This window comes from Panthera uncia, chromosome C2 (genome assembly GCF_023721935.1).
Source record: "Panthera uncia isolate 11264 chromosome C2, Puncia_PCG_1.0, whole genome shotgun sequence".
Taxonomy (NCBI): Eukaryota; Metazoa; Chordata; class Mammalia; order Carnivora; family Felidae; genus Panthera; species Panthera uncia.
In genome coordinates, this window is record NC_064810.1 from 46,679,802 (window position 1) to 46,696,500 (window position 16,699).

Consider the following 16,699-nt stretch of genomic DNA (forward strand, 5'->3'; position numbering starts at 1 on the left):
TGATAGCAGATTCTTCCTCTCAAGAGATTATGGTATAGGAGGGATAACAAATAAGCATAAAAAGAGGCAAAATGAAGTGCTATAATAGAGGTACAAACAGAAGCATTTTGGAAACTTGGAGGAAGACTGTGAAGAATAGGAAGGTTTTCCAGAGGTATTGGCCTTGAGATAGGAGTAAGATTTCAATAGAACGAACAAAGAGACAAGAGTATTCTATCCTTAGGAACAGCGTGAACAAGGTGTGAGGTAAGAAAGCTCAGTTGTATGTGGGAGGATGGTCAGTACTCTGTTCTGGTGAGGAGGATACAGTTCGTCCAGTTTCAAAAGGAGATGAGGCAAGAGTTGGAGGACTAATCTAGAAGGTTTGGACTTTGTGATATACTCAGTGATGTAAGTGCGAAGTAAGTGCTCTTTTGGGTGGGTGGGGGGTGGAGAGGACTGGAGAATTGCCATGATCAGGACAGTATTGTAGAAAGATCACCAGCAACATGAGCAAAGGTTAGATTAGAGAGGTGAGGGGTTAAATGTAATAGATTAACTATTTTATAGTACCATCTGTACTGAGGTCTGGATGTGGGGAGTAGTAGCACAAATAAAAGAGGGAGGGCAGAGAAAGAAATACCAGGGCAGAGTGGCTGACTAAATCTGGGGCATGAACAGAAAAGTGGAGAATGGCTCCCAGATATTGAACCCTGGCAACAAGGAAGGTGGTGGACCATCACCAGAAGTGAGACAAAAAGGAACCCAAAAGCAGCAGTGCACTGGGGTGTGGGCACATGCCAAGTATGAAGTGTAACTGGACCTTCCATGTGGAACTGTTTGGTAGGCATTGAAAACTTGGAGATCTGGCTTTGAGAATCATCATAGAGAAATAGTTGATACCATTCAAGTGACTGAGAGCACAAGGGGAAAATATAGTTCCTCTTCATCTTCCACTCTCTTCTTCTATGATAGATACTTCTAGATTCCTTTCCCATAGTTTGAGAGGTGAGTTTTGTTGGGCCCTATTCTTTGCCCACATGCACCTCTCCATCCCCCACACCCACCCTGCCACAAGTCCACCAATCTTACTGATAAGAGTGTAACTAGTTCTGAAAGGAGCCCCCAAGGAGATATTTCTTCCCAGTACTTGAACAATGCTTAGTGTTGAATCATTATCCAAGCACTGATTGGCTAGCAGGGAGGAAAGGAAATCCTGCCCCTCTCCTCCAGTGACCACACTGGCCCCTCTGCCATTGTGTCTGGGCTGAACAGACAGATTACATCAACTTGTACTCTGTGTGTGTGTGTGTGTGGGGGGGTCTGCCACTCCTTGGCACAGGGGCATTCGGTAATTACAGGATAACCCCCCCAGAGCACATTTCCTTCCACATTGGCAGTCTGAGAAAACCTGGAATAGGGCCATAGTTGATAAGTTGGCCTAAAAAAATAGTAATAATTGTCCATTGTTCTCCCTAGTCCTCTCATTACTCTTCATAGAAGCTAAAGTCAGTGGCTCTGGCATTTGTATCTTCCAAAATTTGTGTTATAAATAGGTATTACTCTTATAATCAGAAAAAAGTTTTATATAAAAAAAACTGTGCTGCTTATGCCTGTCACTGTGAGAGATGCCATCCTTTTTCACTGAGATCCCTACCCATTTACCCCCTCCTTGTTGCCCTGAAGTTGTTTAAATTTTTCTAATGTTTTATGGACCTTTTGGGGATCTGTTGAAATTTTTAGTTAACCCCTCTCTCTATAAACTGTAATTTTCTGCAGCCTCAAAACTAATATCCATGAATTCAGTCAAGAACACCATTAAAAGGCAAAGAATGGAAAAGGAATAGCTCTTTTCTTTTTTTTTTTTTTTTTTTAAGAGAAGAAGGAGAAAAGCAGCCAACTTACTAATAGTGAATGATAGCAATTTACTCTTGAGGAATTGCTGTGAATTGTTTGAAGAGTGGCTGCATTGAAGCAAGTTTTTTTATGCATTTAATTGTTTCTGAGAGATATATTGGAGACCAACTTGAAGATTTTCCTCTGAAGTGTCAGTTTTATTTGTGATGCTTAATTCTGAATTGGAAGCAGAATTTAGAGACTGACAAAGCTGAACGCTAACACTTTCCCCCTGAGCTGGGAAAATACACAACGCTTTTCTTTCTTTCTTTCTTTCTTTCTTTCTTTCTTTCTTTCTTTTTCTTTTTCTTTAAGGTGATTTGGGGACCATCATTCTTTCCTAATAAGTTATGGTGTTGCTTGAGAAATGGAAACTCTAAATTAGGGTATATCATCCAGAAAGATTTTCTAGTCTTCTGCAAAGGCTGAAGTGCCACTACCCATGGGCTAAGTTGGTGGTTTTTGTCTTTATGGTGGCTACACCTTGATCCTTTGATTGCCTTTTCTGGAGGTGTCGGGTGACTATCAGGACTGTCAAGGCAGCTGCTATTTATAAGTTTTGATGTGCATGGTCATGATGTTCTTTTTGTGGATCATTTTTACTCACTTCTGATGCCTTTCCTCCAGCCACCTCTGAGGCCCATCAGGTACCTCCTCCAAGCTCATTCTGCATGCCCTGCATTTGTGCCTTTGCTTATAGAACCCTGCTTTAGGATAGAGTGGACTTTAACCACCACCCCAGTGCTCCCTGAGAACAGTCTCCTGATGATGAGGAATTGCGCTTCTCCTTGGTCTTGCTTTCTCCCATGTCCTATCCACAGCACCATCCTGTCAGTCTTCCCCATGCCTCCCCATTTATATGAGGCTCAGCCTCTCACATTCATGATCTTTTGTTCCCCAAACAATAACCTCAGGGAGATGGGAGGAGTTTGGAAGGGGAGCCAGATCACTCTGGACTGTGGTGATCATGGAAGTTTTCAGAAAAGGTAAGGCTTGAGCCAGATCTTTCAGTGTGGATCACGTGATGAGAGAAGAGAAAATTATCCATGTGGAACAGCTGGGAGGGGGTAGGAGAAAGCCCTGTGTATCTTTAGGGGAATTCTGAGTGTTCTGGATAAAGTGGCAGACTTGTGAGACAGGGTGCAGGAATGTAATGTTAGACATCCCGTCTATGCTCTTAAGTAATGGAGAGGATCAAAGGCAATTTATTATGCTTCCCACTTGCACTGAGGTAGCTTCTCAGTATGTTGCCATGGAAAGAGAATGGGACAACAGAATTAAATTTGTGTTATACCTTTCTCATGTCACATACTAATACAACAACCTGAAGCAATTTTCCTTGCATCTCAGAATTAAACATTTTTTATCTTTAAAATTGTGGTGATATATAGGGTTGTTGTGAAATGAAATGATAGTGTATAAAGGATTAGTTATTTCCATTATCTCACTACCCAGAAGTCTTCACTGAAGACACAGAGTGCTCCCTGCCATTGTATTCAAGACTCTTCACAGTCTGACAGGACTAGGCCCTTCAAGCCTACCCCTACCCCAACCATCTGAGCTGAAGCCACACTACCCTGCTCATTGTTCCTTGAACTCTGGTTTTCTCCTCTCTTGCTTGGCCTCACATCTCTGCTTTTGTCTCATTCTTGTCTCATTGGTGTCACTTGACAGTACCCTGGAACACCTTTTGTCCTCTGTTTATCTTAGTCTTCCTCATCTCCCAGCCCCTGCTCAAATCTCATCTGTGTCTGAAACCTAACCCCTGAACCTTGTCCCCGGAGTAACCTGCTCCTCTTCCAAATTCCTGTAGTATTTACTCTCTATAGAATTCCTTCTCTGTGTTGTGCTCTTAATTACCTTTTAAGGTAGTCCTCAACTCCCACCCTAGATTCTAAATCTTATACTTCCATAACTGCCTCACATAGCACTGGGTAAAATTAGGTGCTTCATAAATATATTTTTTGGTTCATTCTTATAGGTGATTTGTTGAAGAATGAAGAAAGCTTGTATTCTAATAGACATTTGTGCCTCTGGTGGTTATAAGCTACTACAGAAGGAGTTGAAATTTCTGAAAGAGGACTCTTTGGAAAGGTCTAAACAGTAAAGGGTTATCTCTTAAGTTCTTAGGAATCCTCCTGAAACCCATTTTTTCCCACTAAGGCAAATGTGGTTGGTTGTCTAGACTTTTATTTCTCCTGAAGGCATGTGAGAAATGGAAGCTTATCTGAAAACATTAGTTTATATCTGGTATTGAAACAAAGGTACAGGGTATTAACACAAATACAAATATTCAAATACACATATGCCTTGAGCCAATCTGTCAGGTTAGTGGAAACAATCCTTATGCAACTAAACTCTTCAGTGCAGATTTTTAAAGTTGTTTTGAGGCTTATAGTTAGTCAGATTCAAGATTTTCATCTCTACATACCAGACACAAGAGTTTTCAAATGAGCTGTCAGATTTTTCCCACAGCAAGTCATGTAAAAGAGGAACTGGCTTATAGAGGTAGTCCATCTCTCTCATGCAGTGGTTCTCAAATGGAGGTGATTTTACACTGCAGAGAACATTTAGCCATGTCAGGAGCCATTTTTGTTTGTCACAGTTGGGAGATGCTACTTGGCATCTAGTGGAAGCCAGGAATGCTCCTAGAGGTCCTACAGTGCGCAGGACATCCTTCCACAACAAAGAATCACCAGACTCATACTGTTAATAGTCCTGAGGTTGCAAAACTTTGCTCTAATGAGAAAAGAGCTGATGTGTTGAGGATTAAAAGGCTAATTCATAGAATCTTAAAGAAGAAAACAAATCTTTAAAGACCATCTAGTAGTTAGGACACCTATAAGTGGGAAAATGAGGAAGGAGAAATTTAATGGCTGAAAGGAAACTCATGTAGATAATTGGTTTGTTTATTTATGCTCAAACTTATTTCTCAAAGGAATTTTAAGTGGCTAAAAGAGGGTGTTGAGACTTGGAAAGAATTCAGAAATCATTGGAAGTTAGAACTAGATATGATCATGGAGATCACCAAGTCCAGTTGTCTTTATTTCACAAAAACTAAATGACTTTTTTAGAGCTGCATTGCTGACTGGGAAAGGCATGAACTAACCTGATCTTCTGTTTGCCAGCCTCAAATGCTCTCTCCCAACCAGTTACTCCACTTATCTAAATCTTTCCTTGACCAGTTTCAAGTCTCATTTGCTCTGTGAAGTCTTGTCTACTGTAGTCCTGCTTAATCTCTAGTTTATTGAGTGTATTTAGTTTGCCACTTGATTAAATGTTGTCTCATACTCTTGTTTCTTGTCTCCTTTCCTTGCTCAGAATAATAAGCTCTTCAGGGACAGTGAATCTTTTGTCTTCATATCTGCCCCAATGTTGGATAGAAGGTAGGCAGTTCACTGTGTCATGATCAGTGTATTAACCAGTTGTATCCATGTGGTGCTTTGAAGAGAAGATATCCTGCATGTCACTGAGACATATGAGTGGTTTGTCAGTGAACCCATTCCACCTTTCCAGAGTCCTAAGGAATAGCACAGAGTGAGACAGCCTTTGTAGGTCTAGGGCCTGTATACATTGTTAGTTATGCAAAGATGACAAGGCGTTCAAAAGCAAAACAAAACTCAGAGGCAAAAAAAAAAAAAAAAAAAAAAAAAAAAAAATCCTAGGTAATGTTACAGAAATATCATATAGGACCATTTGGCTATAAGGGAGAAAGGAACTTACTAAAATAAAAGTAAAAAAGCTTTCAAAAACTTCCTCAATTAATCAGACAAATTTTATTTCTCTGATAATAATTTCATTAAAAAATAAGTGAAATTTTAAAATGAAGCCACAAGTAAAGAAAAGAAGATTATCCCTAGGATAGCTGATTGCTATGCCAAAGGTTAGCCCAGAGTACATTTTTATAGCCCTATTTTAAGTATAAAAACTGGTATCCTGATAGAATGTTGACAGATTTAAATGTGCTGCCATATGAACCGTGTTAATTCATTATCAAATGATAAAGTACTTAGAAATGTTGGCCAGTTAACTGGCTAGACTCCCCAAGGATTCCTTACCCCTAGTGTGTTGCCCTTGGGGGATATATTTCACTGCACAGTGGAAGTTCCATCAGTTGGAAAGGAAAGGATTTGGAGTGTAATCTAAATGAAAATGAATTTAAGGCAGTTTAGGGTTGGGGACTTTATTGAACCACTTATCTTCCTTGCTCTTTCTTGGCATTTGCCTCACTGTGCTCTAAGGTGAATGGAGTCCTTTGTTTTGGTTCATCCAAACAGTTCTCTTTAATGTGTGTTCTGGACAATTCCCAAGAAATGCCGTAGGGTTATTGAGGGCCTGGGATCTCAGGGAGAAACAGCTTGTAGGTGTCAGACAGCCTGCTACTGCTCAACTGAAGATTCAGGCATCTATGCTTTGCTACAGTTATAAACCTAAGAACCTTCCCACCTTATAAAATGGTAGTTTTTATTAAGCTTTTTTCTGAATAAAAAGAAAACCTGAGGAATGAGCTGTTTATCATGCTAGCCACCAGAGGGCGGAACAGTCACACTTCCTTGGACAGGGGTAATTTATTTTGACTGAACAGGACTATAGTCAGAACACATTTGCTAATGTTTATCAATATAGGAATTTCTAAAATAATGAAATTACTACTTTAGGATGCATACTAATCAGCAGAGTAATTTGTTAAAAGTGTGGCTTCCTGGGCCATACCCTCACAGATTCCAATTTGAATCTCTGGGTGGGACACTGGGAGTCTCAAACATGTATCTTGTATTTACTTTGAGAAACACAGATCTTAATGTTTTGGGCATGCATTTTTGCCTGATTATGTTTTCTCTTAGGATTACAAAGCAAAATGATTTTTGGCGAAAAAACAATAATAGAAACCAGGTATAGGTGAACTAGAATGTTGTTAAAGATCTTTTCTTGCCTTTGTCAAACAAGTTTCAAAAGAAACTCACTTTATAAAGGTTCAGAATCAAAGAAGCTACCAAAACCATGCTTTTGTCTGGAGTTCTACCTCAGTCAATAAAGATCATCAAATCCTTAGGCTTCAAGCCTAATAATTTTTAATGAAATATCCCCTTTATGACCGTCTTACAATGCAACCTAATTTTATCCTTTGAGTGTCATGAAGACCTATGCCTGATGTCTTGGCAATGTGAGATGTAATTGCAGAGACCTCTTGAGTAGATTTATGTAATCCTTTCATCATCTTGAACATATATAGAGAGATCTTCCTTTATATGTAAAGATCCAGTTACAGTGATGCACATTGTCCTAGTAAGGGTGATGATTTTATTTTTGCCAGTGCCCCCAGAGAACGGAGGCATCCTAAAGGAAAGTTTTGCCACTGTTCTTAAAAGGACAGAAGAATATGGTGAAGTCTTTTAAATCTATGATAGGATGCTGCAGCTTAAAAGGTTAAAGAATTGGAGGTACTGAGTAAAATGAAAATTGGTTCTGAAGCTGGGACTTTAGATGAAATGAAATGAAAGGAAGATATGATTTTATCAGATGTTTATAAAAACTATCTTCTGTGAGATTCCCATGGACCTATTCTAAGAATACAAACCTTCACTCTCACATATTTCATATGAAGATTTTCCAATGTCACTTCCTTTCTCCTACTTTTCAAGGTTCTTCTGTGAGTATATATGAGTTAAAAAGAAAGTTCTGTAACCTTGCAAACATACACATGGATAGAAAAATTTAATTTTGAAATTAAGGACAAAAGATCTAGAACGTATGAATGGGAAGATGCTTTTTTTAAATGTGAGATTTTATGGAAAAAGGAAGATGTTTTCTATCAGAAATGATGCTGTCTTTACCATAAATTTTAATTAGTAACACTTTTAATAATCTATATATGTTATGAGTATGACAGTATTTCTAAATTTTGATGCTGATATGAATTATTATACTAAAATAATCCTCCCAGTAGAGGAACCTCTAAGAGAAGTTCGGTTCCTTGAGGTCCAGTAAACTTCTGGTAATGTTACATTTCAGATGCCTATTAATAGTTAATATGTAGAGCATGTGATGAAATGAGAATTTGTTCATTATAATCATGAAGCACAGATCCTGTGGTGTTAACATTATTGTAGAGAATTGTTCTGGCTCACATAAGAAATTGAATCCTTACCAAATGGATGAACTATTGAATAGCCCAGAGTTGTCAAACTCTGTTAGTTATAGGTGTGCCAGAAATGGATCTTTCCCCTCAGCACTTAGGGCAGCCAACAGGAACCTATAGGTTGCTCATTTCTACCTCTCCATTGTATCCAGTGCTGCGGAAGCATATTTTCTTTTTGTGCCATTATCTGACAAAGGTTGGGAAGTACTGCAAAGACTTTGTTCTTTAATTCTTCCTAGTTTTTGTCACCCTCCAAAATGTTACATGTACCCTCTCTTGATTATTATCTAGAAAAACATCTTATGCAGCAGGATTATCAATGTCTACTTTGAAAGATGTAAAATTAAGTATGTCATTCCTTCTAAAGTTCTAGCCCAAGGTGACTTAAAAATAAAAGTAGTTTTGAAAACCATTTAGACCATCATGTATTTTGTAATATAGTTGGGTCACTGCCGATTCCCAAGATAAATGTGTTTAAACAGAAGCTTTCTCATTCATCACCAGTCTCAGCTTTCATCCAAATTTATTTAATGATGATGCAAGCCCACAGCATTGGTGTTGCAGTTCATCACCATGGAAGTGTTTCTGTCAACAAATCCTCGCTTTGCTATCATGAAATTGATTTTGCAGGGAAACGGTTGATAATCATGGAAGATTTCTTTTACTTCTAAAGAACTTCACAGTTTGCCTGGGTGTCTAAATGGATTGTGTTTAAAATCAGTAACTGGCAATAAAATTGACCAAAGTAAATTAGACCGTTATGAGGTTGGAAAAGGGAAAATGGTAACGAGCTACCTTGTCTGAAACATTTTTTTTTTTTTTTTTGGAATGTGACATAGAGACCAGATTTATAATTTAAAACATTCCTCTGAAAACTGTTGTTCTCTACTATGGAAATACAGAACATGCTCAAAGAGTCCTATAAGGTAGGTATCAGAATTCTTAGGATGCTTTGGCTGAGTTTTTCTCACTTACCTTGTGAATGGCATAACAATAATCATAGAGGAAACTTTCCTTAACTAACATAATGTATGATTTTTTTAAAAATATGCCTTTTCTATAACTTGTGTTTGTAGCTGTCTTTGGCTTTTATTTGCTTGTTTAGAGGTTGGGGAGAAATGCAATTACATTGTAAGCTTCTGAGTATAGCTGACTTACAGACAAGGTAGGAAGCACATATCTTAAATAATCCAAACTATTTTAGGAACAGAAAGATGGGAAAAGATGGGATGGGAAAGAAGGACAAGAATGACACTTTTGCTTTGAAGCAGTGTTCAAGAGTATATATCATAGTGGCTGATTTCAGATGTGGATGCAAATATATATATATATATATATATATATATATATATATATATATATATATATGTTTTATGGGGGTTTTCATATGTAGAAGAAATACAGTCAACTCTTGATTGTCAAGGTAACTTGTATTTTCCAATGTGCTTTTTCTGGTTTTCTATCACATTTCAAAGCTTTTTTACTTTCACTATCAGCTCATATGTGCTTATAAAAGCAAATTAATATTATATAATTCACTTACTGTCAGTAAACATTTATCAAGTTCTTAATATGTGCTAAGCACTTTACTGGTCATCATGGATATTGAGATACATCTCAAGAAGGAAGTTAAGTTTGCTCCTGAGAGATCTTATAGTTCACTTTTCAATGAAAGAGACATAAACTTTATTTATTTGAACCACTTCCTCTTCCTCTAATAACATGTGTTCAGAAGTTGACTGTAAATGGGAAGTAGGTGCTGTTTGTTTTTAAGGAAGAATGAATAAACCTTTTGAACAGAAAATAAAATACTATACATGCAAAAATATAACACAAAATGACCAAAAAAAAAAAAAAAATCAGCAAGCAATGGTAAAAATAACAAATTATTTACTGCTTTAAAATGTTAAAGTATTTCATCAAGACAAGTTGCAGTCAAATTAATGTGAGTTATGGAAAATGAAATACATAAAGATGTATTTATACAAGTGCAGAGTAAATATTTTCCATACAGGTATGTAAATGAAAAGATATACAGTAAGTGCACACTTGATAGGACTATGCAGGCAACACTTAGTTAGTTTCAGATACTCTTGGATAGTTCATGCACAAACCTTCCCAAAGTACAAGTTCAGTCAGTCTTTTGGGGGATGTGGAGGGATAATTAAAAAGGACTGAGTTCCTTGCAATAATATCACTATGGACTGGATGAGGGTGAGAGTCGTCAGTTATATATATTACTTACTGTAATTTGTGATTGTCGAGGAAGAGTTGTGGCTGTTGGTGTGATAGTAATACTGCTGGTGACTTTATTGCTTGTTTTGTTTAGTGCCCCATTAGTTAAGCCTTGAGTTCGGTTATCCTGTGGTGGTGTTGAAGGGCTGGCAGGTCTCACGGGGCTGGCCACAGCTTGCATGTAAGGACTTCCTAAGTGAATGTGGATTTTATTATCCTCAGTAGTTATCACACTTGAACTGTTGCTGTTTGAACGTTGAAACTGCCATGATGACTGCCGGTCAGGAGAGACTCTGAAAATTGCATGCTTGGCACTGATTTCTATCGGCTCTGGGGAACGTCCCTGCTCAGGAGAGCCTGCTGAACCAGTCACGGCCAAAACCTGAATAGGTGACATTGTCCTTTCTGGAGTTATAGAACCACAAGACTCTGGGGTCTGTGCTCTGGCAAAGGTTGCCATGGTAATTGGGGACATGCTTTGCTCTAAGTTCATGAGGCCTTCAGCAGAAGTTTTGGATTTCACCGGTGTTATGGAGGCATTTTGGAGGATGGTTATCCTTTGCTTTGGGGTGCCACAGTTTGGAATCACTGCAGTGCTTGTGTAAGAATGAGGACTCTCTGTGGTTGGACTTGTGATTTCAAGAGTGGCTGTGTTTTGGACATGGTCTGGAGTAACCTTTATATGAAGTGGCTGCCCAGGTGTGTGGCTTAGGACTAGATCTCCAGGTTGCATGAAGTTGCCATTGGGTTTAGTTTGTATTTTTCCATTCTGAGGATGGCCCTCCTTAGATTTCATCCAAGGAATCCATAGTTTCCTGTTAACAGGACAGGGGGTAGATGAATTGCATTTGAAGGACAGCACTGATTCCTCATCATTAGGGTCCTCATCCTGGTCCTCATTCTCCTCATATAACTGACCATTGATGACTGCTCGTTCCAGAGGAATGAGACTCTTGTAATCGGGTGGCTCATTGTCTACTACTTCTGTCTGAACTTCTTTAGAAAATACTTGCGGGTCAGAGATGATTCTTCCATTGAGGCTAGGCCGGAGGCTCTTACTGAAATGCCGATACCTCTCTAACTCTTTAGTGAGGTTTTCAATCTCTCTTCCTAAATCTCTGTTCCTGTTTTCTTGTTGATGGAGTTTCTTTTGCAGAACTGAATGATCTCCCTGGAGATGACATATCAGGTCCTCAGTTGCCATGTATTCATGAATTTTCTCTTTCAATGCATCTACTTCTCTTGAGAGGTGTCCCGATTTAGCTTCTTCTTCTTGAAGCCTTTTGAAAAGCCATTGTTCATGGCTGGACTCTGTCTTTTCTGCTAACTTGTACTTGTCAAGTTCCATTTTAACTCGTTCCAGCTCTTCAGATAAAAATTGAGCTTTATCTCGTTCAGTAGCATACCTACGTTCTAGAGTCTCGTACTCATCTTCTGTTTTCATAAGGTCATCCTCAATGGCTTTCATATCCTTTAACTTCAGTCTCAGTCTTTCCACTTCTTGAGAGAGCTCTTTAATCTTATTGTTTTCTTGGTGTAATGCTGTGGTGGACTTACTAGAATCTTGATTTAATTTGTTTTTTAGGAAATCTTTCTCAATTGCTTCCAATGATTGAAGCCTATTTTTCAACATATTAACTTTGGACAGGAGATCATTTCCTTTCTCTTCTTCTGCTTTCAGTTTGTTTTTTAGATCATCTCTCTCCTTGGTGACACTGTACATTTTTTCTTCCACGTCAGTTTTGGACTTTAGTGCCCTTTTTGTTTCCTCAATTAACTTCTCGGTAACCGTCGTCACTTTATTTTGCTCCATTTGAAGCTGAGAAGAAGCAGCTTGCAACTTATCTTCAGTTTGCTTTAATTTTTCACTCATTGTTTTTCTTTCATCTACCAGCATCACAGTTAACGTTTTCAATTTAGTTAAGTCCTCTTTTAGGGTAAATTCTGTCTTTTCCAGCCGACTTTCAATGACTTCTAGCTCTTTGATCCTTACTTTTAAACTCTCCAGTTCTTGTGACAACTGCTTTGTGGTCATCCTTTCTTTTTCTAAATTGCATTTCAGGGAATAACATTCTTGTTTGCTCTTGTTGAAGGCATCTTCTAATCTTTCCAAAGCCATAATCCTTTTATTGAGTTTTTCAACCTCAAGTTTAAAGTCTTTACTCTGTGATGTTTCCTTTTCAAGCCTCTTATTGAGATCTCTGCACTGCTCCTCCATTTTTATGAGTTCTTCATCCTTCCCTTCCATTTCTAGCACACGTTTTCTGAGCTCCTCTACCTCAGCCATGATACCACAGTTTCCATATTCTCCCTTGTTGATTTTTTCTTTTATATCTTGTAGCTCCTCTTCTGCTTTTCGTAAAGACCTGTTTGTCTCCTCTAATTCATCAATTTGCCGGCTGAGTGCTGCCAATTTTTGTCGAAGCTGGCGATTTTGGCTGTCCTCATTGGTGAGCTTTGCCATAATTGTTTCTTGGTTCTGGTGAAACCTTGTGGTTTGTGTTTGCAGTTCTTTCTCTAGTCTGGTCGCCTTCTGCTCTTCTTCCTGAACTCTGGTTTCAGTGAGGGCTAGTTTAGCATGTGTTTCCTTCGCACTTGTGGTTAGGTCTTGGATTTTCTGTCTTTGAAGGGCAAGCTGTGCCGTCAGCCTTTGTTGTTCGTCCACCACCATCAAAGCAAAAGACTTCAGTTTGGTTAGCTCCACTTTCAGGGCGGTGACCTTCTTTTCCTTTTCTTGCTCCTTCTTCTCCTGGGACTCAGTTTCTTGGTCAATTAGCTTCTTTAATCTGCAAAATACAAGAGTGCGTTCTGTTTTGTGATTGGTACTTCAGCAACTTCCCAGCTGTGACTAAACATTTATGTAATTTAGAAAGATTTATCAGCTATACAGAATATGGAAAGGAATTCCTGTACTTGAATGGCAAGGAGAATCTTGATAAACAGCTCTGTTTTGCTTTTACAAGGTGGTTTGCCCCCACCCCCTTGCTGATTGGTAACAGTTGTAGCTCACCAGGAGCCTTGGTGGAAGAGTAAAGGCAAAAATAGTTGGTTTAAATTGCGTGTATGGAGCACCTGGGTGGCTCAGTCACTTAAGCATCAGACTTCGGCTTACGTCATGATCTCACGGTTCATGAGCCTGCATGGGGCTCTGTGCTGACAGTGCAGAGACTGCTTGGGAACTCCTCTCTCTCTCTCTCTCTCTCTCTCTCTCTCTCTCTCAAAATAAACATACATACATACATACATAGCTAGCTAGCTTGTGGAACAGAACTAGTAGACCGTCTAGCCTGAAAGCTGTAAAAATAGATACAAGTTTGAGGTTCAAGTTGACCTGGCTTCAATATTGGCCCTCCTCTACCAGCTAATTAACCTGAGCTGTTATTTAGCATCCTTGATCATCAGTTTCCCCATCTGGAAAATGGAGGCAATAATTGTATTATCTCAGCAGCCATTTGTGAAAATTTAATGAGATAATTCATCTAAGAGTCTCATAGTGCTGGTGCATAATAATAAGCATTTGGTAGTGTTATTGATGTTCTTTTTTATTAATGTGGTTATTGTTATATTGATAAAATGGTTTGCTTGAACCATTATAGTATGTATACATTATATTTGGTGTTCAATTTCTTGATAAAGAGAGATAAAATTGAGATAAAATTTTATTCACATTGCCTAGAAGTTATGTGCTTCACTGATGGACCTCTCTGCCAATTAAAACTTGGTTTACACTAGCATGACATTTTGCCAGGAATCACCCACTTCATATATATCTTTATCCCCATAGTGGCTGGTAGTTGAATGAGGGGAATTGAGAGGCATCTGAAGGGGTTTAGAATTTTTGTAACGTGGGAAGAACATACAGTGTGATAGGAAAGAGTTTATCAATTAGAGTCAGATGGTAGAAATGACGGAGGAAAAACTCTACAATCAGGAACATAATAACTCCCTCTTAAATGATGACTATTATAATGTTACTTTTTTCTTTTACTTTTTAAATTTGTTGGCATAACAGGATGTCATTTTACATGCAATATAAATTATCTCTTCCACACACCTTTCTCCTCAGCAGTGAGGTCACAGTTTTAAATTTGTGGCACTCTTAATTACATTGGGAATGGGCTGATTATAGAGGATGTCATTACAGCTTTGCAGTATTGTTATACAGAAGCTAATACAGAATGGAATCCCTGAAGAATTGAACTAAAGGACTTGTCGTGGATGAAAAGTTATAAATATTTGTTTTCTGATCAAGCATAAAGAGTTCATAATTTACTATATCTTTTCTGTTAAGAATGAGTTAATTATCCAATGCAGGTCTTTAATCCTTGCCATAAAACTTTCTTTTTTAAAGCTGTTTAAGGGTTTGAAAGGACATTTTAAAAGGAAATTAATTTGGAAGAGTCTTTGTGGAAAAGTCTTTCTTAAGATCCTAATCTACTCTTTAATTAAACTACACAAGAAGAACATGTTTAAAGTAATTGTATAATGTAAGGATTCCCAACTGTTTTGTGGGGAGGATCCACTTTTATTTTTTCTGTTTTGAGAACCTAACAGGAGGCTGGCTCGAGGGCTGTAGCCTGTGAAATTCTGAAGAAGCTGAGCTGGATGCTGGGGTGGAGTTGATGATGATTTCATCCACAGTCTTGGCAAGGAGGCTTGCCCATGGCTTCTCGCCCTTTCCCACTCTCTATTTGAGACACCTGGGAACCTGAGAAACATGGCGTCTCCTTCCTGAATGGTCATGGTACTTCACAACCCGGTAGTAAAGTCCATGGGCAAACTGCTTTGGTGGTGAAATAGTTACAGAAACTTTGGCAAAGCACTTCTTCCTCCCATCCTTAGCATTAGAATCATATTTAACAATGCTCTGAGCATAATTGCAGTGAAGTATTTTCCCCTCTTTACATCACAGTTCTTAGAGTTTTATTAAAGAATAGTTTCACAAAAAAAACTTTTCAGGATTTGTTTTAACATATTAAATAATACCATGTGTGATATAATTTTCATGAGAAGGGCATGTATTTTCTTAGTATATAAAAGAGGGAAGATTATTTTGCAGTGCAGTGAAAAAAGCATTAAAACTGGTGATTAGTGAATCTTGGCAGAGCTGTAACTGGCAAAAAAAAGATTTTGAAGAAATTTAAATTGTTTCCACTGTGTTCATTGTTTTTGACAGTAAGCATGATGCATCTTTTTCATCATGGTTGCAAGGTCATGTATCTTTTTCGTGCTTTCTGGAAATCAATTGGCATCCCCTTCTGTTCCCAAGCCTCCCCTTACAAGGTAGGCACATAAAACTGATAATTTGAATACATTTGCTTTCAGTAATTCCTTACTACTTGTTTCCTAACAACCTGCTATTTCCCTCGGCCAATCCCATGAGCACATATAAGACAGTCAACAGGCTGGTCAGGTAAGACCTGTCAGGGAGAGAAATAGGAGTTTATATGCAGAAGGAATTATACCCCCAACCATCAACTCAGGCAGGAGCGTAGGGCCAGCAACCAGTGAGAATTGAGGATAGAAGAGAGGCCCTGATGGAACCTTCTCAGAGCCAGTTGGGTGCCAGTACTGCTATTGCACATTGTGTGTGTGTGTGTGTGTGTGTGTGTGTGTGTGTGTGTGAAAGAGAGAGAGAGAGATTGAGAGATTGAGAGAGGTTGATTATACTACTGAATTGGAATTAGCACTTTTGGTAGAGTGAAAGGGCTTACCCTAAATCATTCACTATTTCTTGTCGTATATCCAGAAGTATTTGAAGGTTGAGATTGAGGTTAGTTTATGGACTTGAAGAAAGATGTTTCTGTGCAAAGTTAGCGAGTCCTTATAGGATTTGAAGCTGCAAGTCCGGCTGGTTGTACACAGTGCCCTAAATAAGAAAGCTAATTTTTGTACTGCTAATTACTAATGCAGGTTGTGTGTGTGTGTGTGTGTGTGTGTGTGTGTGTGTGTGTATCTTTTTTCTTTCAAATATATATGAAAACTTTTAGCAGATATTTGCTATTGACTGTAGTTTAGTCATTTGAGGTCTACAATTACATATCCAAAACTTTTGAAGCCAAATATTTTCGAAGTTGTAGTTTTTCAAATTTTAGAAAGGCACTAAAGAACATCTGTCATATAGAACAGCTCCCACCAAGCCTGTGGCACCACCTCCTAATACTTCTGTGGTGAACCATGCGATAACTGAGATAATAAATAGCCTTACATCTCTTCAGGCTTTGCTGCCAGAGGAGTTCAGATAAGAAATTCTGCCACAAATTAGGAAAAAAAAAAGTGTTCTTATATTTTTAAAATTGCAGACAAGGGATTGTGGATGTTTGAAAATGAAGGTATAGACTGTTAGTGTCTTTGGGTTAAGGAAGGTGTGGAGTTGAGGGTCCTCAAGAAAGTTGAGCCTGCTTTCTTCTTCAGTTGGATTGGGTTTGAAATGAAATAGTACCTTAATTT

At 38.4% G+C, this 16,699-nt stretch overlaps 2 protein-coding genes across 4 annotated transcripts in view; one reads left to right on the plus strand and one right to left on the minus strand.

The window, feature by feature from the left end:
* The window catches only part of CMSS1 (cms1 ribosomal small subunit homolog), a 380,113-nt gene that overhangs the window by 18,077 nt on the left and 345,337 nt on the right, over nucleotides 1-16,699 (plus strand). The gene's annotated exons all lie outside the window — the stretch shown is intronic.
* FILIP1L (filamin A interacting protein 1 like) overlaps nucleotides 1-16,699 on the minus strand; it is a 115,925-nt gene that overhangs the window by 12,147 nt on the left and 87,079 nt on the right. For 2 of the 3 annotated variants that reach the window (XM_049629339.1, XM_049629338.1), the window contains one exon: nucleotides 9,426-13,035. In XM_049629339.1, the coding sequence (XP_049485296.1) occupies nucleotides 10,239-12,920 (2,682 nt within the window). In that variant the 5' untranslated portion in view covers nucleotides 12,921-13,035 and the 3' untranslated portion in view covers nucleotides 9,426-10,238. Of the gene's footprint in view, nucleotides 1-9,425; nucleotides 13,036-16,699 lie in introns of those variants that run through there. The other variant, XM_049629340.1, reaches the window with a different exon arrangement.